The sequence below is a fragment of the Onychostoma macrolepis genome, chromosome 23 (genome assembly GCF_012432095.1).
Source record: "Onychostoma macrolepis isolate SWU-2019 chromosome 23, ASM1243209v1, whole genome shotgun sequence".
Lineage (NCBI taxonomy): Eukaryota > Metazoa > Chordata > Actinopteri > Cypriniformes > Cyprinidae > Onychostoma > Onychostoma macrolepis.
Genome location: NC_081177.1, coordinates 26,252,931 through 26,277,059, shown reverse-complemented (window position 1 = coordinate 26,277,059; position 24,129 = coordinate 26,252,931). Strand labels below are relative to the sequence as shown.

Here is a 24,129-nt window from a genome sequence, read left to right as displayed (position 1 = left end):
GAACTATCCCTTTAAGTTTAACTATCCCATGTTTAGTCTGTATGACAAATTTAGTTGAATGGACTATAAAACTAGTTTAGGAAAGGTTGAGCAAACTAAAAAAAAAATTACAATTCAGGTAACAGTTTGAAGAGAAAAATTTTGTGAACGTAAAAAACAAACAAAAAAAATTCCGTGGAAGTAGTTAAGCAGCTTGAAATATTTAATTGGTTTTTACAGTGTAGTTATGCTCATTTTTGTAACAATGACCATTAGGAAGAGTATCAAGAGTGTAATTGATTACAGTAGGAGAGATGTTGGATCCCGCTTTGAGATCTCAAACTCCTCCCCCAGCTCCAAACTGACACCTTTACTAGGAAATATCTCAGTCTTTTTTTGAACAGACCACAGACTATTACATTTCATGGCACTTCATCTTTGTCTATTACTCTTAACACCAGCTGAGTAACACTGTTCTGAGTCCCCTGCTGTACACATTGTAGTGGACTGATAGTCCATAAGTCATCTTACAGACAGGAGGTGGAAGAACTTGTGGATTGATACAGAGCAAACAAACTCTGCATCAGTATGGGGAAGAGAAAGGAGATGGTTGTGGACTTTAGGACAAGAGTTACACTCCTCCTCCCCTCTTGATTAGAGGAGCAACTGTGGGAATAGTTTCAAGTTTCTTGGAGTACACATTTTCAATGACTTCTTAAAAAAAGTGAAAAAGTGACGTGACATGTGGCCAAGTATGGTTACTAGTGATGCGCGAATGGCGGTTGTATCCGCGGGGCCCGTGGTTAAACCGCGGGTCGGGTGGATCATGTAAATGAATTCTAATTAATTGCGGGTGGGTCGCGGGTGGATGAGATAAATCATTAGTGATGCAAATATTCTCTAAAATATGAACATGTTTTAAATTCATTTTTTCATCAGGCAGACAGACACGCAGATTTCATTTTTGTGTGTGTTCGCCTGTTCGGGAAGTTGCAGTGACAGATACAGTGGCATTCCAGATAATGTTTGAATGGAGTAAAGCGTGTGTTTATATTAAGAAAGTGTAGACTATAATATGGCCAAAGAAGAACTTTTGTTTTTTTAATTAAATGTTCATTTAAAAGCAACCTATTATCATTGTATTAGCCTGTTACCTTTACCCCTTACGGCTCCGACGATGTTTTGTTCCGTATGTATGTAATGGTAAAGTGATTATATTTCGTTTAGTTTTTTATAAAGTTAATTTATAAAAACGTTTGGAGCACTTTTTGTTCGTTAAATGTAATTTTTTTTATTTATTTTATTTTTTTAAGTAACGACCAAGCGGCCAACGGCAGACAGTGAGCTGATCATAGCCTATGTTTGATCAATCTAACCTTCTCAAATCATCACGACTTGCCTAAAATAAAATCTATAGATATAAACAGTTCAAGCATATCACAATGTTAGTTTAAATGTTTGAACAATATAAATGTGCGCTATATGTGCATATCTAATCGTTTGTGTGAAGAGTGGAAGCTGAAGCACACTTTGCAGGACATGGAGGCACCAGAGCGGTCACTTGCATTTTTTCTTGATAGTGGAAACAACTTAAAATACGCTGTAATGTTTGCTCATAAAGGTAAGAGTAATACATCATTCGGAACTGTAAAGGGTCTACTTTTATTTGTGTGCATTCACAATATCAACAAAACGTTGTTCTTTATAAAATAAATAGGAAAACAGAAGATGCATTTGCCGTCTCGTCTTGAACAGGAGCGCTTCACAATGATGAACGGAAACTCAACGAATTGAGTCAGAAATATGATAAATATATCTATAGAAAGCTTTAAATTACTACTTTAAAACGAAATAATTAAAATCGAAAACAAAAACTCTTTCATTATGTAATCCGTAAAGATGCATTTCTCTCTAAACTAAAGGCACTTCCAATGAGGAGATGGCGAGTCATTTTTCATCACTGTCTAAAATATAAAAATAAGGAAAAGCCTAAAACAGGCCCGATTATATTTTTTTCTGATTTTTATGTTGCTCTGCTCTGAATTCCTTAAAATGTAAATGATTTTCTGCAACCAATTTTGTCTGATATGTGAATTATTTATTAGCCTATTTTTTAATCCATGCAGCAAATGCTTTAAAAACAGCTTTTAAAATTACTTTATTGCATTCCGGGTGCGGGTCGGTCGGTTATTTATATCAGAGAAAAATATAGGTGCGGGTGGGTGGCGGGCAGATAATTTCTTTGAAGCAGCGGATTCGGGTGACGTTTGAGCTCATCCGTGCATCTCTAATGGTTACCCATACTCGGAATTTGTGCTCTGCGTTTAACCCATCCAAAGTGCACACACACCGTGAACACACACCCGGAGCAGTGGGCAGCCATTTATGCTGCGGCGCCCGAGGAGCAGTTGGGGGTTTGGTGCCTTGCTCAAGGGTACCTCAGTTGTGGTATTGAAGGTGGAAGAGAGCGCTGTACATTCACTCCCTCCACCTACAATTCCTGCCGGACCTGAGACTCGAACTCGCAACCAACTTGGTTATGAGTCCGACTCTCTAACCATTAGGCCAAGACTTCCCATGGGTCATTAATACAGCTAGTATTACAAAGAAGGCCCATCAGTGCCTGTATTTCCTTAGGAGGCTGAAGTGGGCTGGCTGCAGTACTCCGGTCCTGATGGCTTTTTTTCCAGTGTGTGGTGAAGAGTACACTCACTTTTTCCATCACCACCTGGTATGGGAACTGTTCTGTTGCTGACAAGAAGGCGTTGCAGAGGGTAGTTAAATCTGCACAAAACATAACTTAGGAATTCCTAAGACTTAATAATTTTCTGCCTCATTGACTGATTTTTTTTAATTTATTCTGCTGTGCTGCTTTGTTTATATTGCTGCTTTGGTTAATATGCTGTTCTTGTTTTTTAATAGTGGTTTTATTTTATTTTTTTTAATTTATTAAGTAATTTTATTTTATTGTATTTTTTTTTTTTTTTTTACATAAGTAGTTAAAGACACCTAATATATAGTGGGACCAATGCATCAAATGTGTTTTACTTCAAAAAACAGAGAGACAAGTATTAACCCTCTAAGCGCCAAAGTTGCAAAATTGCGACAAGACGTCATACTTCATTAAATAGACTGTAGTTCCTAATATGGTGTAATATCTCATTTGTATTCCCTACCACTAGATGGCAGACATGTAGTACTTCGATTCTAGACCAAAATTGTTTGAGGAAATAGCAAAGCAAGTGAGCTATCGTGTTACTGATGCGGAATCAGTTCAGTTCATAGCGTGTGAGTGAATTGTGAGATTTGTGAGAGAAAATCGCCAAATGGCTAATAAAAAGTTGTACCGTGAGGATGTGCTGCAAATGTTATTCGCCGATTCTGACTCTGAAGGGGAATATTTGCCTTTTGGAAATGACGATCGGCCGTCCAATGATCGCGCATCTCCCGGTACATCTTTGCATGCGCAATGGCGCCACCGTAAAAGGCGAGAGTGTTCACGAAGCACCATCAAGTGATCATTTGGACACTTTGCCCGACGGGGATGGGGGTGGCAGGGGTGGACGTGGTCTTAGTGTCCATAGGAGAGGCTCTGCGTTGCTGATGATCGGCCAGATTGCGTCTTTTTTTCTAATCGCGTGCTCAAAGGGCCGCCGGCAGACAGTACAGGTGCAGTCAGTGTAGGGTAGGACTGTGCGCTGTGCCATGCAATGAGAGGTACCATACTCTCAAGAACTATAAACTGTCACCTAGATACCTGATTGGGCAGATAGCTGGTCAAATTATCAAAAAATAGGCACATGTATTTTACTATGGCACAATAATATACTATTTCCACAGTATTGAATTTAGTACTTTCTCCTGTTTTATTGTTTGTTTTCTCTTTTCTGATCATTTGGAATGAGGATAAAAAGACAAAAAAAAAACATGCAAATAAGTTCAAATATCAATTCAATATCTACTATTTCCTGAATATTATGAAATTCAAGAGGGCTGCCCCCGATGACGTCATAATATGCAAATTAGATGAGTATATTTACACCCCACATAAACTTTAGGTCATGCCCAACATTTTTCTAAATTACAGTAGATCTCTGTCTTTATGCTCTTTCAAGCCACAAGCTTTTGAAATCTTGATGTCAAAATCCAGCATTTTTCCAAAAAAACCCTGGCGCCTAAAGGTAATCAACAACATGCTGGAGATGCTACTGACATTTTTTATATCAAATATTCCTTTAAGTAATGAATACCTGGAATTTCATTTCATGTACAACAAGAAATATAATTTTATATTCAAGGGTACGCAAGTGATGTGGATAATTGTCACATAATTTTTTGAAGCTTTTATCCATCTTTCTTAAGATTGTGGGACTGTAATATTGGAGAGGAAGGCTGTACTGCTCTGGCTTCAGCTCTAAGATCAAACCCCTCACACCTGAGAGAACTCAACCTGAACTATAATAAACCAGGATGTTCAGGAATGAAGCAACTTGCTGCACTACTGAAGGATCAGCATTGCAAATTGATGAAATTAATGTGAGTGCATATAGTTTGTTATTTTATAATTAAACTCCAAGTTAATATGTTAGTTTTCATTTATTTGTTTTATTAACTCAAATTGATACAGATACAGATACAGATACAGATTCAAATTCCTCAAACCCTGTATGTGTGAGATGTCAGTTTTTTTTAAATTTATTTATTTGTTTGTTTGTTTGCAGTTAGACCTTGTCTGGACCAATTATCCATTTATACATGTCACAGACACACAACCACTCACTTTATTTCTACTTTAACAACTTTTTATTAATATTTATTACTTTGCTCTTATTCATTACTGTGGTTTAATAAGAATTGTTTTAAGTGTCACGAGATTTGTTACAGGCTGTACGACTGCAGTATTGGAGAGGAAGATTGCGCTGCTCTAATTTCAGCTCTAAGGTCAAGCCCATCACACCTGATAGAATTGAATCTGAACTACAATGAACCTGGAGAGTCAGGAGTGAAGCTACTCTCTACTCTACTGAAGGATCCACAATGTAAACTGGAGAAATTAAAGTCAGCATTCATAATTTCCTTTTCTTATTTTTGGAGAACATACTTGGGGATAATGATTGCTTTTTCCCTGTTTATTCTTTGTATAACTAAAGTCCTGAAACTCATTTTTAACGAAGATAAAGACTCTGTTTCTCAGACTGCAATACATTCCTGTGAATGAGAGCTACACATGAGAAAAGTGACAAACATTTGTATACTGAAAAGTTGTCATGGTAAAGTATACCAAATATTTCAGGATATCTGCATAAGAGATGCTACATAGGTCCAGAGATTTGGAAAATGTATGTATAGATATTTGATGCCATATGCTGCAATTATATAATATTAGACAATTTGGACAGTTTTTATCATATGGGGAATTTTTGAATGTTTCATCTAAAATGGCTACTTCAATGGACATATAAATCATTAGTGAAACTAAATAACTTAAAATTCTGTTGTACTTTTGTGTTTGTTTGGCTGTATGTGTGATATGTTTTGTCCCCCATTATGCTGTAGGTTGTCTAATTGCAGTATTAAAGAAAAAGGCTGTGCTTCTCTGGCTTCAGCTCTGAGATCAAACCCCTCACACCTGAGAAAGCTGGATCTGAGCTGTAATAAACCAGGAGAATCAGGAGTGAAGCAGCTTTCTGCTCTGCTGAAGGATCCACATTGTAAACTGGAGAAGCTCAAGTGAGTGTAATTATTTTACAGTAATTTGGCACTGACAAAGGTGCGTTAGGCAGTGATGCCCAGCAGGTCCTACCATGAACCTGTTCCTAACAATATTTTCTGGGAAAACAGTGACTGCTGAATAGTGCAGCTGGACTCCAGGGAAGACTGGAGGACTGTCAAGTAAGGCTGACTCTCAGCGGGGAAGACTGCAAGTGGGGTGGGTGGGCTGGGAGAAGGGCCATCTAGGATGGATTACGTGGTATTGAAGGGAATGGAAATGGATAAGATAAATTCTAGGTCATGCAGTTGTGGCTGGAGATGTAACAAAGGTTACATCTCTTAGGGCCAGTTTTACTAAAAGCTTGTGCCAGGGCAAACTGCCTTTTGGTGTTAAAATTGTACAGGTTTTACTAAAGACGCACAATGATGAATTAGCACTGAAAAGGCATGGACACAGTTTTTATTGCACCTGACCTTATTGAATATGCATTTTAGGAGTTTATCTTTCAGACATACAGAGAACAGAGACCACGAGGTAGAACGGAGAGGATTTTTTCCACACGTATTAATTGGTAACACTTTCAAGTCAAGTCAAGTCAAAGTTTATTTCTATAGCACGTTTAAAAGCAACAGAGTTGCACCAAAGTGCTGTACAACAGATACACATACAATACAGCAAATACAGTATATATATATAAAAAAAAAAAAAAAAAAACAGAATCTAAGCCAAATTGGCAACAGAGCCTTAAGCAGGCATTATTCAAAAGCCAGGGAGAACAAATAAGATTTGAGAGCAGACTTAAAACTAGCTAGTGAAGAAGCGAGTCTCACATTTACAGGCAGACTATTCCAAAGTTTCGGGGCAGTAGCTGAAAAAGCCCGGCCACCCTTGGTTTTACAGCGACAACGAGGGACCGTTAAGAGAAACTGATTACTGGACCTAAGAGCTCTTTGAGGAGAGTAAGCAATCAGAAGGTCACTGATATATTTTGGTGCAAGGCCAGCTAACGCCTTGTACACAAAAACAGCTATTTTAAAATCGATTCTGAACTTTACAGGAAGCCAATGTAAAGATGCTAAGATAGGAGAAATGTGATCCTTCTTTCTTGTTCCAGTAAGAGGCCTCGCTGCAGCATTCTGGACGATTTGTAAACGAGAAATCGCCGTTTGAGGCAGTCCACAATAAAGGGAATTACAGTAGTCCAGGCGAGATGTTATGAAAGCATGTATTACAGTCTCCAAGTCTTTATGAGGCAACAACTGTTTCAACTTAGCAATGGATCTCAGATGGAAAAAGCTGCCCTTTACCACTGTACTAATTTGTTTATCGAAGTTGAGAAACGAATCAAATGTAACCCCAAGATTTCTTACATAAGGTTGAACACTAGTGGAAAGGGACCCTAAATTAAAATCGGATGAAGTTCTAGAGTGACCTAAAATCAAAATTTCACTTTTGCTTTCGTTTAACTGTAGAAAATTATCAGCCATCCAACCTTTTATCTCCTCAAGACAATCGTACAGCACATCGAAAGATCCACCGCCGTCAGTTTTTGCTGCAAGATAAAACTGTGTATCGTCAGCATAACAGTGGTAGGAGATTTTATATTTCTTAAAAATGACACCCAAAGGAAGCATGTATAATGAAAAAAGAAGAGGGCCTAAGATGGAACCTTGGGGCACGCCACATGACAAAGGAGCCAATGAAGAAGAAAACTTCCCAATACTCACTGAGAAGGTTCTATCTTTAAGATAAGAGGCCAACCACTGCAGAGCGACACCCTGAATACCCACCAACTTTTCCAGCCGCTGTAACAGAATACTATGATCGATTGTGTCGAATGCCGCACTAAGATCCAACAAAACAAGTACCACATAAGAACCAGTGTCAAGAACTTGCAGAAGGTCATTGCTGACTTTCAACAATGCAGTTTCAGTGCTGTGTAGTGATCTAAAACCCGACTGGAAAGTGTCTAGAACATTGGACATACTAATGTAGGAATCCAACTGACTGTAGACAACTCTCTCTAACAGTTTTGAGATAAAAGGTAATTTGGAAATAGGCCTGAAATGACTGAAAATAGAATGGTCAAGATGAGGTTTCATTAGCAGAGGATGAACTATAGCATGTTTAAAACTAGCCGGTACAACTCCACTTTCCAAAGAGTTATTAATGATAGCTGTTACAGCCGGACTCAAGGTTGCAAACACTTCCTTAAGTAGGCGAGCTGGAATGACATCAGACTCACAGGTGGACAATTTAACCTTAGAAACAATACCAGCTAGCTGTACAGAGGAAATGGGGTGAAAACAGGTTAACAACTCTGTAGGTGAACAGCTCAATGGAGGATCAAATATTGATGGCTTAATAGAAGCTCTGATATCCTGTACTTTATTGTCAAAAATTTTTAAAAAGTTCTCACAGGTCTCCCGATACGGATCAAGAGACGGGGCAGGTACGGGATTTAGTACCAAATCAAAAGTCTTAAACAGCATCCTCGGCCGGTTCACATTTTCAGTAATAAGTTTAGAAAGAAATTCAGACTTAGCCTCTTTGACTGATTTTTGGTAACTAGCTAAGCATGCCCTTAGACACTGATATGAGACTTGGAGTTTGTCCCTTTTCCATTTTCGCTCTACCTTACGACACTCCTGTCTGAGAGCACAGGTGTTAGCATTTAACCAAGGCTGAGTAATGGTGTTTCTCTTCACTTTCCTTGGCTTAAGGGGAGCAACAGAGTCAATAGAAATTGAGCAGGAATTAGTAAAAACCTCCAACATCTCTTTTAATTATTTAATTTGTCGAAAAAGGCAGCATCTGCAAAGTTTGCTAGATAGTGCTAGATAGTGGAAACACAGACAGATTCAAACACAATTGGCAAATGGTCTGAAAAGGCAGCATCAATTACTCTCAGATTTGTTATTGGGAAGCCATAAGACAACACCAGATCCAATGTGTGTCGCAAATTGTGAGTAGGGCTAGACACAAATTGTGACAGATGCAAGGAATCAATAAGGTGTAAAAACTCTTTCACCAGGGGTTTGGATGGACAGCAGAGGTGAATATTAAAATCTCCTAGAATCAACAGTCTATCACAGCGAGACATGATATCAGCAAGAAACTCTGAGAATTGTTGAATGAAGTCTTTATAATAACTTTCATTAATAAATCATTAACAAACATTATATAATTTTTAACTAATCATTACTTAATATATATTCACATATCTAGAAATATGAGCTAATGTGCTTGTTAAAGTTAACTAATGAACTTATTAAACATTACCAAATTATTAACAGATCATTATTAATTGTAAATTGAAATGTTTACAGATGTCATTAAACTTCATGCTTCATGATCATGCATTAAAAAAAAAAAAAAAAATTCAAATGATTTTGGCAGATGGTTTACAATGATTAAAAGTTTCATTAATAAATCATTAACAAACATTATATAATGCTTAACTGATCATTAGTTAATGTTCACAAATGTCATTAAACTTTCAATGTGTTTTAAAAATCTACAAATTATATTAACAGAAATGACACAATGATTACAAGTTTATTTGTTAATGTACTATTGAATGCTTACAGTCATGAAGTTTAAAGTGTTATTAAACTTCAGTTCACATATTAGCTAATGCTGATTTTTACATTTACAAATGTTGTGAAAATATAGCGTGATTATTAATTTTAAGCACTTCACAAACTATTCATGTTAATATATTAATTAACTCATAATCACAGTATGTAAAGGTCATTTATTTGGTCTTTGTTTGTTATGTAAACTTCTACTATTTGCACATCTTAAATCATTTATTAATTATTTGTTTATGTTTTTCAGTACCCAATCTAAAGTTGAGACTATTCATCATTTGTAAATGTTTATAAACATTTACTAATTTTTTAGCATCTTGATTGGCACTGGACTTTTAGCTACTGTAACAAGGTTTGTGTAAAGGGTTGTTAGTTAAGTTTAGCTAAATGCTTGGTAAAGACATTCCACACATTGTAATTTGGGTGCAAAATACATTTTTATTGCCTCAACACTTACATTAGTATACTATTGTGAATCATTAAACAGAATATTCCTTGAATCATACATAAACATGAGGGAGGAAAAACTAATTTTCAAGAAAATACTTAATTTATCATTTATTAAAAATGCAATATAAACAGATTGAATTGTGTTCCCTTATAGTAATCAAATTGACCCCTTTACACTGCTGACCACTTACCCAACCCTTAAACCTACCCGTACCACCAAACCTGTCCCTAACCTTACCCATATCACACCTCAACAGCAGCAAGTGTTATGCATTAAAAATTTTAATTATTAGGTAATGTTTAATACATTTATTAGTAAACATTAACAAGCACATTATTTAACGTTTCTAGATATGTGAATATATATTAAGTAAAGATTCATTAAGCATTACATAATGTTTTTTAATGATTCATTAATGAAAGTTATTATAAAGTGTTACCTATTAATTTATTTTGAATGTCAGAAGAACAAATTATCCAAACATATCATTTGCCAAGCCATGTTATTTTTAATTTGCTTCAGGAAATAAAAGACGACTCGGAACCCTCAACTAGGAGTCACGCAATACCAGGTCTAGCAAAACTTCTAGCAAACCTTCATTTTTGGCTTCCAGTTCTTTTCAACGTGCCTTCTCTATTTCTTTATTCTTTATTTGCAACTACGCTAATTTGCGCTGCGCTTGGTATATTGTGTTGGTCGATATGTAAATGAGATGTTGCGTCTGTGTTCTTTAATTTGTGCATTATTAGCAAATCACCTGCAGAAATTTCCCCTCCCATCGGCGCTGTTTTGTAATTGCGCTCTCACGCTAATTTGCCCTGTTTAGTAAAACTGGCCCTTAGAGGTTTGAGGATTCACCAGGGGAAAATGAAGTGTCCCCAGGATAATCTGAGACAACCTTGCACTGTGCTTGCAGTTGAGACAAGAAGGGCACAGAGCCAGGTTGAGCACCAAAGTGGCTGGCGGTCACAGTACATCAAAACCCCAAGACACAATTAGCCTGGTGATTTCCTAAACCCAAGAATGGGCCCCCGCAAGAGAAAATAGAAGAAAAGAAAAAGAAACAGGAAGGAAGAAGCTAATTCTGTGGCCAAAGGCCAAAGATGAAGCAGCATGGAGTAAGCTGGACGATGACCTGGCAAGACTGTTGATAAACGGTCTCAAAGGGAATGTAGAGATCAACATTAGTCTCTTTTGCGAAACCATTTACAACGAATGCCTTCAGAGCTTTGACGATGCAAGGAGAAAGGCGACCAAGCCCAAAACTATGTGTAATTTTGCAGCTTGTGAAAGAGTGAAGAGCTCTGCGAAAGGCTTAGAGTAAGACAGCAGGGCACAAGAATGAAGGGAAGAGCACATTATAATTTTTTTTTTAACAAAATGAGATTTGAGACAAATTAGAAATGAAACGTGTCCTTTTATTCTTTCATACAAAATTTTGCACATTTCTTTGGGAAATAGAAATATATTTTATGTCAAATAACAAAGCTAAATTGAAATTTTAAAACAAATTCCAAATAAAGTAAATAAATGAATAATAGAAATAAAAGAAATATCTTCAACATAAACAAGCTAAGGCTTTGTCTGTGATTTTTCCTAGCTTGGATTTTTTTTCACGTGTTTTTTTTTTTTTTAAAGAAATATCAGTATATCCACATTTTCATTTTCTGCTGATATCTCTGCACATTCACAATATTCCCTGCTGATGAAAAAAAAACACTTTCACTAGGGACAGAGGTGGCTGGTGTGGAGAGGTATGCTTTTGCTAGACTGGAGAGCAGTGGGTACGACATAGCATTCTCTTTCCACTGCTTGAGTGGACAGCTATTGAGGGAAATGGATGTTTCAGCTCTGTACTTATTTATTTCTGCATCAGTATTACTGATAGGCTGTGCAGCTGGTTCAACGAAAGTTCCTCCAAGATCTTCCAGTGCTGTTTCCTTGGGAGTAGGTTGTTTCAGTTGTGAACTGATGAAGGTGTTTGGATAGACACCGAAACGTCTTGTTAAAGTTTTTTATAAAGTTTTCCAGTGATTTTAATAAAAAGTAACTTTTTTGGAAAGTTTCAAACACCTGGATGGTTTAGTGATGAATCTACATAGACAATAATAATAATAATAATTTGTATATTATATTATATTGTATTATATATAATAATTATAATAAAATTGGCAGGGGAATAGCTATGGGGTGTTCAATATCCCCCATTCTATTCATGGCAGCTTTTGAGGTTATCCTGATCAGAACAAGGACCATGGTGAGGCGAGCATGATATAGTGCAGGACTCGGATTGCCTTCCCTCCGGTGCTTCATGGATGATGTCACAATCCTGCTCCAGACAGCGGCTTGCACAGCACGGCTCATCAACAGGATGGAAGAACTGCTGAGCTGGGCTGGGATGAGAATCAAGTCAGCCAAGTCTTGCAGTTTTTTTAATCCGCAAAGGCAGACTAGTGGATACAGTTTCTTTCCAAGTGGCAGGGGAAAGAATTACAGAGCTTTCTGAACAACCAGTAAGAAGCCTGGGAATATGGCATTAAGAGAATTGACCAGAACTGCAAAACAAAACTAAAAAATACAAACTTTGGTACTACCAGTTCACTCTCTACCAACACGTAATGTGGCTGCTGAAGATATCAGTGAAATAACAGTAACAATAGTAGCAAGGCTGGATGCCATTTCCAATAGCTATATCTGCAAGTCGCTTGGCCTGCCGCGATGTCTTTCTGTTTCAGCACTGTTCAGAATAAATGCTCTTCAGCTCCCACTAAAGAGCATCTCACTTGGGTAAAGGCTGGAGAAGACCAGGCTGGTACTTGAGCTCAGACACTCAAGTGACCATTTTGTTTGAAATGCTGGTGCCAAGGTTTAGACTGGCAGGAAGTGAAAGGCAGAGGAATGCATTGACAATGCCATAACCAACCTGAAGCATCAAAAGTTAGTTGGAAAAACCCATCAGGGAAGACAGGGTCTCGGCTGGGGTGAGCCACACAAATTCTGTTCAAAGGCATTGACAAAAGAGCTGATGACCCTGCAGCTTGTAATTTGGCACCGGCGGAAGTAAAAAGTAAAGTAAAAGTAAGGATTCTTGTAATTTCATGAGTTCTGTGTTGGTTAGCATAGCACTTACACCCCCAATCTTACCTTGTTCCTCCATTCCCTGCTGAGGCGAAGTTAGTGCACATTCACGCCATTAATGGACTGGTTTCACAAATGCACACACACACACACACACACGCAGGCATATGCATTCCATCTTTCATCCCATAACAATAGTTCACATTGTGCATATTTACACATACACACCAAACACTCAAACTTAAATGTTGATGCTTAATTTTCTGTATTGGACTGCTGTGCTGAAATGTAAGTGTAAAGTATATTTATTCTTTCTTGAGGCTTTGGAAATGCAGAATTGGAGAACAAGGCTGTGTTGCTCTGGCTTCAGCTCTAAGATCAAACTCCTCACACCTGAGAAAACTCAACCTGAATTATAACAAACTAGGTGATTCAGGGGTGAAGCGTCTCTCTGATCTACTGCAGGATCCACAGTGCAAACTGGAGAAACTAATGTAAGCATATTTTAATATATTATGTATTAAAGAACAATTTGGGGAAGATGTCCAAGCAACAATGGAGCCAACTGACTTTAATTGCAGAACTACAGTGATCTCAATTGTGTTTTTGTAGGACAGGGGTTTAAAAAGAGGAGGTGTGTCTAATAGGGAGGTGTATCTCCGTAAATAAGGCTGAGGTGATGCGCATCTCGATGCATAGCCAATGATATGATACATTAAAGATGCATATGAAGCAGCTACTGATGCAATGTGATACAATTCACCCCATTACCATGCAGTATGATCCGATTTCGATTCGATTCAACACAATGCGATTCAATGCAAATGCGAACGACTGCCGAACACAAAACACAAAAATAAAAGTCCAGGCCTGGTCCTCTTTCGTCTTCCACTGTCGTCATTCCTCCTTTTATCCTTCCAGAGCTCCTCTGTGGGACTCGAGACTGGTGAGTGGCGCAGGTGTCGCTCATTATCATTAAACTCCACCGGCCTCGCTGCACTCCCACAGCTCTCTGCCCCGTCCCACTCGCCACATACCCCCCTCGCAGGCCCGGGGAACCTGGGGGAATAATTATAAATAAATTGTTTTTTTTTACAGATGCAAATATATTAGAAATGATGCATCGCAATACAAATGCTAACCTCTCTTGTATCCGATGCATACATTTTTAAATCAATGCATAGCTCGCATCATTATCTTTTCTGCCAATGCACCAATGCGAATTAGTGAATTCTACCATTCCTAGTGTCTAAGTACCTTTCAGGAACTAATACAAATACACAGACCTCCTGTTCTGTATAATGTATAATATTGTGCAATTATGAAAGTCATGTCACTGGAATGAGGATTTGTTTGATTCTCTCTGCAGGTTGTCTGAATGCAGTATTGGGGAAGAAGGTTGTATTGTTCTGGCTTCAGCTCTAATGTCAAACCCCTCTCACCTTAGATTCCTGAATTTGGGCAATAATGAACTAGGGCACTCAGGAGTGAAGCACATCTCTGATCTACTACAGAATCCACTCTGTAAACTGGAAAAACTATGGTGTGTTATATTATTATGAAAATACGGTAATATTTCTGAAGAAGCACAAGCATTTTATCCAAAGAGGCAAACCAGGCAGTATTTTTTTTTTTTTTTCTGGTAAAAATATGGAAATTGGCAAAAATACAAAAATAATTTTGAAGCTCAAATAATATGTAAAAGATTCATTTTTAGTAACATTGTCCAACAGTGGCACCAGTGGGCAACGTTTTCGAGTGAGCCGGCATCTCTTTTACCTCTATTTGGTTAACTCTATGCTCATAACTATATTTATAATTGCAGTGGATATTGAGGATTTTTCTCCCCCATGGGTGTTGGTTATGCTGCTTAAGCTTAAGTCCAAAGTATGCATAAGCCCGGTTATCTCCTTAACTGATTAGTGCAAAACAAATTCAATGCACATGTCCAACCTGCATGGTTACAGAACTCGGGAGGTGCATGTACAGTACGAGCATACTATTCTGATGACAAAATTCACGTCACACACACTGTATGCATATGCTAGCGTACAAGTAAAAAGTAAAGTATACTTTGGGCTTTAGTAATTTGTAAAACATACACAGGTCACACACCCACAAAAATGTTTACAGGATAACCTGAGGTGTGCTTTCTCTTAACCCAATGCAGGTTGTCTAACTGCAATATCACAGAGGAAGATTTTGTTGTCCTTGCTTCAGCTCTGAAATCAAACCCATCACACCTGAAACATCTGAATCTAAGTAAGAATAAAACAGGAAATTCTGGAGTGATGCAGCTCAATGCTCTACGAAATGATCCATGCTGTAAACTACAGTGAGTGTCATTTCATGTTTTCATTTATTTGTTTAAATATACATTTTATCCAAATCAACTTAAACCTTTTTTTAAATTTCTTCGGTACTATTTTCACAAACGTGGCAAGTTTTCAAAACTCTTAGTATCACACAACAAATCATTAAAAATGCAACTTTTTTTCAAACATTTTAGCACGTTTTGAATTGTGTCACCAGAATTCACCAAATCACAAAGATATATTTTCACTATAGATAAGTGTTTAATCTGTATCAACTTTTCATTCACAGCAACAGCCTTTCATAATACTTTTGCTATTCATTTGCATCTCTCTTTATTCAGTTTAATATTTTTCTGTCTTTTATTCCTAATGACCTTAATGGTTAATCAATGAATGGTTTGGTCAATCTATAGTTTGGTGCATCTATAATTTTATATAGATATAGATTCTATAGAATTTATTGATATGTAACTGACCTTACCATGCTAGAAACTGCCAAATTACTGTAACTCACCCTTCATCTGAAAAGTTCAGCTGCAGTACAGATTCATTCATATGGTACAGTGAAAACATTTATTCTATTGGCCGCAAACTTATTTCGGTCCATTGTTCACAAATATGTATTAGAGAGTCAAAAAGATGGCATATTTTCATTATTAAAAGGCTGGAATACACTAAAATCTGAATATATTTTAAAACACTTGGCATCACACAGTTGCCAACTTTGTAAATGGTTATAGAGAAAAACTGAACATCATACACTAAACTACTGAGGATCATGTAAAAACACATCATATGCTACAATGTTATGGAGGACCAAATCTGCATAAATAAATAAATAGGATAGTATAAATATGACATACAGGAATAAATGACTTGATAAGACAAATATAATTCATTTGTAATAAAAAAATTAATACTGGATTTATTTTATTACCTATTTTCTTTATTAAAAAATATCCTTTTAATTTTTACATTTATCTTTTATTACTTATTTTTTCATTTGTTTTTTTTACAATTATTTTACATTTTTAATGAGTTTGTTTATTTTTATATTTATTTGTGCATTCATTTACTCTTATATTTATTCCCACATGTATTTATTTCAAGATTTATTTATTTATTCAATCATTCATTTATTTTTTTATTTTACTTTGCATGTGCAACATGGAAATGAGGAAGGCGGTCCTTGCGGAGCTCCATTGCATCACTGGTTAAAAGCTCACATATAGAAGCGTCAGTAGTCAGCTCTAACTAAGCTATTGAAATAGGATTTTCTACAGTATGAGGCAGCTAATTGGAAAGTTATTTTTAGTGATTCTCACTATTATGTTGAATTATTATGCAGCGAGCACGGTTTTCCACAAATAGAAGCACAAATCTGTATCCAGCTACTTGTGTGATCCTTCCTCATAGCATCATCATCAAGCCTAGAATCATAGACTCAGAGTCAGATTCTAGGTTGATGACACCCAGTGGACGGTAGGTTTCTACACTAATGCCAGTTTATTTTGTAATCATGGAGAAATTCTTGACTCCGCAATAACTGAAATGACTTGGGTTATGTTTCCCAACCAATCAATGGCTTCCAGGAAGAACGGAACAATCAAGAGACGTGTTTCCAAAATAAACTGTGAGCATGAGTAAACCGTAGAGAACTTTAGTGTAGTTGGTTTACTATAAACTTAGGCTCACAAGTTTTTTTCTGTAATTACAAAATGAACATGGGCCTTACAAACCGCCACCGGGTATTTATGGAGGTCTCATCAACCTACAATAACATCAACGACGTTGATGGTTCCAGTCTTAATGATGAAACTGTGAGAATATCTTTATTATAGAAATCTTTCATAAATCATATTTTGCTTTTTTGTGCCATAGGCTACAGTTGATGCGGTACTGAATAGCGCAGAACACAATGGCACTCAGAAAACTTTATACAATAGGATCACTTTTTGATCATATAGACACTGTACCCACAACCTGATGACAAAACTAAAACAAATCAAGTGACATTCCAAAATTATGATTTAAAACTTGTAAGAGCTAGAAATTATTTTACAGGTAGCTTCATATTACAAGACTACTTTATATGTTCTATGTTTTGACATTCTCGCACACTGGGCCTCATTCATGAAACACGAGCAGAACAAATTTTTGTGTAAATCGTTCGCAAAGCTGTTCTGACGTAAATTTTCAGATTCATGAAAATGTTTGTATTTTCAAAATGTTAGTTGGTACAAAATAAATGTACACCTGCTCCTTACCACTTGTAAATGGTGCGTAAAACGTTGTGTTCTTTTTGGCAAACTGATGACACTGAATGTTGATGCACTGCCATTATAATATTTTACAAGTTCGTTTGCTAGGGGTTTTTTTTTCTCTCCAAATCCGTCCAAGCATCTGTAAGCAAAGATATTTCCTTTAATTCTCCGTTCATCCGCAAGTCCAGTTTAGAAGAATTCCTCACCTGCACCTCACGCTGTTTGCCTCTTGACTCATTCTGTTAAATAAAGATTGTGTATTTCCATTATCATCTGTCCCGAGTCTGCTTCATGACAGTAATACGTTATTGCCGTGGATATTCCTAATCATAGCAACCAAAGCGTCTCAGCTAAAAACGCTGTGCCACCAAAGCATTCTCAAGTGCCACCAGCTTTCAGAAGAGCACCTGGCATTTTTCAGCTGGCTAAACGCTTTGATGGACACGTTAATTGAATATTTATTTTTAGGCATATGGCCTATTAGTCTTTTTTGAATTTATGCAATATACTGGAGCCAAACCTGAGAAAGTAGACCAGAATATTCCACTGTGTTCCTGGACACACAATTTTTAGGCGGGGATTATGCTAATTGTGAATGAATGTGCACGAGCGCCCTATTTACAAATGATTGGAATTCATTAACATACACGTTTAACTGTCAAATCGGAAGTTTACGAAGCGTTTGTGAATCCAGAGGAGAGTTTTCTGGAAGATCCATTTTATGTGCTAATTACTCAGAATTTACTCCTATATGTACGAATGTTTCATGAATGAGGCCCACTGAGTGGAAGTAGACTGCTTGGAGCGTTTTAAAACTAACTGGTTGGCTATAGAGAGCAAAATCACACAATTTAATCAAAAACATTAAGCAACTGGTAGTTTACCCCAATCTGCTTAAGTTCATATGTGATCTCGCTCAGTGTTTTTTGGGGAATCGCCCACTCAATTTTAGCAAATCACGTAAAGCGGTTGAAAAATGCCCACCCTGGTTTGAAATCGCCTGAAATTGGGAAATGCATTTTTTGGTTTTGCAGAGACCTCATTCTTGTTCTCCATCACTAGTTAGATCTGACTTCTGCGTGAGCTCTCAACCAATGATGCACCAGAGCTTCACAAGGATTGCCTCCCTCATTTCCATGTTGCACACGTGAAAGTACAAAAAAGTAAATGAATAAATAAATCCAGAAGTAAATAGATGTGGGAATGTGGGAATAAATTAATATAAAATATAAATAAATGCACAAATAAATCCCTCTGGGGTCCGAGGGTGTTTTGGGGCCCTGGAGAAGTTTTTACATGCCCTGACATTTGTTTTTTTTCCAGTTGCTTATTAACACATTAATGGCTAAAGTTTAATAACACTGTAATCAGCACAAACTGGGCTACAATAATATGCGCGCAGCATGTATGTACGTGATTGTGTTTTTGAGAAAACAACGTTCATGCGTGTTCAGTGAAAAAGTAAAATGTTAAAGTCACTGAAATAAGGCCATAAAACACATATAGAACACATATGTTCACAAGACTTTTGAGAAATGGATCTTGAAGTCTAGAGTTTTTGCTTCAAAATGATGTGAAAATCATCTTACTCATTCACAGAAAGCAATATATTGATTTAAATTTTCTAAGACACTTTTTGTGTAGAAAAGGTGTATGCAATGAGGCGTGAATGATCTTGCATGCTGTGATTCACACCTGAGAAGACAAAGGCCCACATAATGAGCTGCATAATGAGCCTTTCAGTCAGGCGTGTGACTGGGAGGGAAGAGTTACAAGAAAGAATGAAGAAAAAATAATTTTGTTTGTTTGTTTGTAGTTCCCCTCACTACACAGTCCCCCTGTAGTGAAAATCATTTTTAAGTTGTTTATTTGTCTGTGTGGGGTTTTTAATATGCTTTTAGACAGACCGTGTGCCAATCCATGAATCAACACCATTGCTGAGTATTTTCTCCTTAAAACTGTAATTTCCCAAAGGCTGTCCCAGAAACAGGGTTTGAAACGTCTTGTCTGCTTGAACCAGCCGTGGATACTATCTGGTTCATCATCGGTCCAGATACAGCAGCGCTTTAGCATGGCGTGTTTGGTATATCATTAGTACATTTACTATAGTTCAGTTAGTACATATTTTCTAAGAATCCAACACATGCATTGTGAACTAGATGGTTCTTTTTCATTATCTCGAGCATCCATATTTATCACTGATGAACATGTATGTAATAAGAATTTTTTGATAAGTGTTTATTCATGTCTCAATTCCAGATGTTTTAACTGGTGAATACACTGGGAGGTGTCTTGGATAAGATAAATATTATGTCTACTACTGCAATGTGCAACCATCATGAAAGTCATTCTAACAGCTTCATCTCTTTGTCTGCCCCTGGGTTGACACACTTCCTCATGGATAACCCAGGCATGACCCAGGCTTTCATATTTAACTTGGGACAGCACAAAATCAGCACTGATCATTTGTGGTTAGAGCAATCAATACAGCCCTAAGATCCTGAAAATAAATAGCAGTAATAGGATTAATTATGTGAAATATATATTATATGTGATATATACAGTATTTATACATATTTTTAGGTTTCTAAATAAGAGCCACAGACACACTCCTCTGTTTATCATTTCACTTTTGAAAAGTGTTATCATGGTGAATCCTTCTTTATATTCTAGATTTGGCTCACTGAGGGATAACTACACACTCTTGGTCACCACATACATTTGTTATCATTACAGTTTTTGTGTTTTATTTTGTTTTTGTTATTTTGATCAGCTGTATATATTTAAAGTGCCCCTATTATGGGTAATAAAAGGTTCATATTTTGGTTTTGGGAGTCCCCAACAACAGGGCATGCATGCAAGGTCAAAAAACACTTTCATTGTCTTATAATATGCATTTATTTTTATCTTATTTGCTCAATGACTCCCAAACGATTTGTGACGCTAATCTGCGGTGATTGGTCGATTTCATTTCCATATCATAATAACCTTAACCCTAACAATAACTTTATACACTGTGCACTTTCAGATTTAAAACTTTGCAGGATGTTTTCATTCACTTAGAACTGTTACACACTGCATGAAAGGTAATCCAAAAATCCATAATTGGAGCACTTTAACCTTTAGTACTTTTACTAATTGCTTAAAATAATTTCTCAACACCTTTTTATTTGTATTTTTAATTATGTATTATTATTATTATTACATTTTTTTGTATAAACCCAATTTTGAATGAGGAGCTGCACTTTGATTATCTTTGTTTAGAAGTTCCTTCCAATGCACATTAGTGTTGTTCAATATCAGTAACAAAAATTTTAGATAAAAATTTTTTAGAACTGTACTCAAACAAAATCAACAAAAATAACATTTTATTCTATGGACAAGAAAAAACAAACCAAAAATTCTAAAATTTTGTATATAAAAAAAACCTTAACAAAATTAATTAAAATAATAAAAACATGTTAAGATCATAAAACAAGATTATGAGTACAATATTGTAATAGATCATGAATTACTAGTAGTGAATGTAACAGTGCAGGTTTACTTGTGCATTTTACCCATGCATTAATCTCATATATGATGTTCAGAAATGGGTACAATTACATCAAAAAGTATTTTGATACAAATTAATTTTGTAAAAATGTATTTTGTTACTTCCTCATCAAATCTATCCAAATAAAATGCAAAACACTGATGTAAGTATTTTAAAAATACAAGCAATTTTTAATGTGAAAATACAAAAATATATGAAAAATTTATACACAATCATGTGCAAGACATATATTTAGATGTTGTATACACGTAGGAGAAAGAGAGGTGCTTTCCCTATCACTGCCAGAAAAAAAAAAAAAAAAAGAAAAATTGAAGATGTTTATGACGTACTTTCTTCAGATGGACACAAGCAAATATGTTTAGTCCGTATAATGTGGGGACAGGAACCAGAACCAGAAACCACACAAAGTGAACATGACGGTCAAGTTTAAAATATTAGTATTTGTATTGTTCTTACATATGGATGTGTAACATATCATTTCACTTAAGACACTGATTCATTAACAGGGGTTACTGTCATATTCACTTTATGTAGTTTTTGAAGTGTCATTTTTGGATGTCCTATACACTTGCATTATATGAAGAGAGATGATGTTTTTTTTCCTAAAGCTCTTGAAAGTTGAAAGTCATATATACCTTTCCCTGTACACCGTAAAATAAAAAATAAATAAATAAAGTTGACCTAACTCAAAAAAATAAGGCAACCTATCGCACTCAACTAAGTTAACTCAACTAGCAACCAACAACTTAAAAACTTTAGTTCATCTATTGAATAAAAGTCAGTCTATTAAGTTTTAAAAGATCTGTCAGATCAACCAGGGATTGTTTTAATATTTAGCAATGCTAATATTTTTTAACAGTCCTCTTTCTTTTATATTTACATTTGTTTTCAAAGCCCACTACCTAATATAGGTAGTATGTGCCTCTTAAAACTAAAGGTAAACATTTATGCTGATAGACATACATGTATTAAATCCAGCAGTTGCAATGAGATGCACACATACAGTACCTCAGCACATGATTCTCAACCATGGTGAGGATCAACACATGTTTAATTAGTAAAAATATTAACTCTGATCCACATGACAGCTAACTGACAGTGACAACAGCATAAATTGAGCCAGTAAAATGTAAAACATGATACTTATGATAATATTTTAATAATAATGAACATAAAATGTTTTCAAGCTGCAATGCATGCTGGTAACTTGTACAATGTTGTTCAGTGTAATATTGTTTGTTCAGATGACTCAATTTGAAAAGTTTACATTTTACATTTGGATATGTTGTGAACAAATATTTGAGTATCTAAGTAAGGTAAACAAAACTTTTGCTAGTGACATGTTTAGAGTATTTTTGTTTGGTTCACACACACACACAAAAAAAAAATTAAACTCACTTCTACTAAAAATTATTTGTTCAGGCTACTTTTTTTTTTTTTGCATTTGTTGGAAGAACTTTTCGAAAGCTGGATTTTTTTTACAGTGTTTTTGTGTGTGTGTGTGTGTGTTCCACTGTGCTGCTCTTTAATTGTTGTTGTTGCACTAAATATATGTATTTGACCTGTGCCCTTGCAATTTGTTTTGTTTTCTTCCTTTAACCAAACGTCTGTATGCCTGTCAGAAAAAAAAGTACTTCTACTAATAATACTTGAGTACAATTTAAAGTTGTACATTTTACTTTTACCCTAGTATGTTTTTGGCCAGATACTTGTAGTTTTAATTGAATAAAAATTTTACTGAGTATCTGTACTTTCACTTAAAAATTTGAGTACTTTTTACACCTCTGCAATGCATCCAGTGCAGCACTCTTCCAATAGTTTCAGTGCAATCAGTCAAATGTCCCCAAATAAGCAAGCCAAAGGCGACAGCAGCAAGGAACAAAAACTCCATTGGTGACAGAAATGGAGAAAAAACCTTGGGAGAAACCAAACCAGGTTCAGTCAGGGGGCCTGTTCTCCTCTGGCCAGATGAAACCAGCATGGCGTGGTTTAATTCAGGCTGCAACAAATGTCAGATTGTGCAGAGGACTCATCTGGTTCTTGTGGTCTTGTCCCGATGGTTGTCGAGGTCTTCAGAGGGGATCTGTCTCTGGGGCTCATGGGCTGTCGAGGTCTTCTCTAAGTGCTGATCCACCATCCGATCTGGATACGGACTGGATCCGGATGACTGCAGTGACCTCGGAATAAGAATAAAACAGACTAATATTAGCGTAGATGCCACTGAGAACAATAAAGCACATTATAATTGCAGTAAAAATCTCTAAGCATTTACACACATTACCTAAAAATGAAAACAGCAAAGTCTTAGTTTTGAAAGTACACACACACTATGTAGTTGCAGTGGAGTGGTCTCGTCATGAGCCAGTGTTTGGTGCCTTGGAATAACTGATTGGGTTGCATCTGAAAAAGCACCAATGAAACCTTTGACCATACCCTTATGGAGAAAGAAAAGTACAATTTATCTCAAAAAATGAAATGATGCCTTTTAAATAATTTACAATGTAACAATATCTGTTAATTAAATTTATGATGAAACAATTGCAACCATTTTTTGGCACACGCAAAACTTTGTTTTCTGAGCCACAGTCTTTACCAGTGCACAAACTGGTGTGCACAACATAAGTTACTGATTCTACACAGGAACTGACTGAGATGCATCCTGCTTTGGCAATGGCCTTGTGAAAGGATTCAGTCGTTCATTTTCATTCGGAACGTCAAACTCCTCTTCCGAACTGCCATTCACAAGATCAGAAACACCTTTTGTAATGTGCCCTGTTTGAAAAGACCGCCATTTCAGCGTGGCTGGTTAATAGCCACGTTTAATGTTGTCTTATAATTTCACGGGACAATTGCAAAAGTTTGCGCAAGCAAAAACCCACTCAACACGCCCATGTTAACTTCAAATAAGCTTATTAATGCGGTTTACATTACACGCAATGTTCCCTCTAAGCTGCGCGCGCGCGCGGCCGCGCACTTCTTCCACCGCAGCCGCGCAGAGAAATAATGTGCCGCGCACACGCTAAAATGAGTTGAGAGAGCCATTTGATTGTACTCTAGTTAAAACGAAAGAATTGCAATGCTCGGGTAAACCGCTATAGTCGCCAAATGAGTCGCTGTAGAAACCGAATAATTCAATGGTTGCGGATGAAAGAGCTCAAATCGAGAGGCAACGCAAACACCGTG

At 36.5% G+C, this 24,129-nt stretch overlaps 1 protein-coding gene across 7 annotated transcripts in view; it reads left to right on the top strand.

Annotated features, from left to right (window-relative positions):
• Positions 1-22,356, top strand: part of LOC131531856 (NACHT, LRR and PYD domains-containing protein 3-like) — a 39,588-nt gene extending 17,232 nt beyond the window's left edge. The window contains exons 10-16 of one of the 7 annotated variants that reach the window (XM_058762970.1): positions 4,342-4,515; positions 4,864-5,037; positions 5,536-5,709; positions 13,135-13,308; positions 14,184-14,357; positions 14,985-15,149; positions 19,653-22,356. In XM_058762970.1, coding sequence (XP_058618953.1) covers positions 4,342-4,515; positions 4,864-5,037; positions 5,536-5,709; positions 13,135-13,308; positions 14,184-14,357; positions 14,985-15,149; positions 19,653-19,668 — 1,051 coding nt within the window. In that variant the 3' untranslated portion in view covers positions 19,669-22,356. Of the gene's footprint in view, positions 1-4,341; positions 4,516-4,863; positions 5,710-11,911; positions 13,108-13,134; positions 13,309-14,183; positions 14,358-14,984; positions 15,150-19,652 lie in introns of those variants that run through there. The other 6 variants (XR_009268796.1, XR_009268797.1, XM_058762971.1 and 3 more) reach the window with 6 other exon arrangements.
• Positions 22,357-24,129: the final 1,773 nt, after the last annotated feature.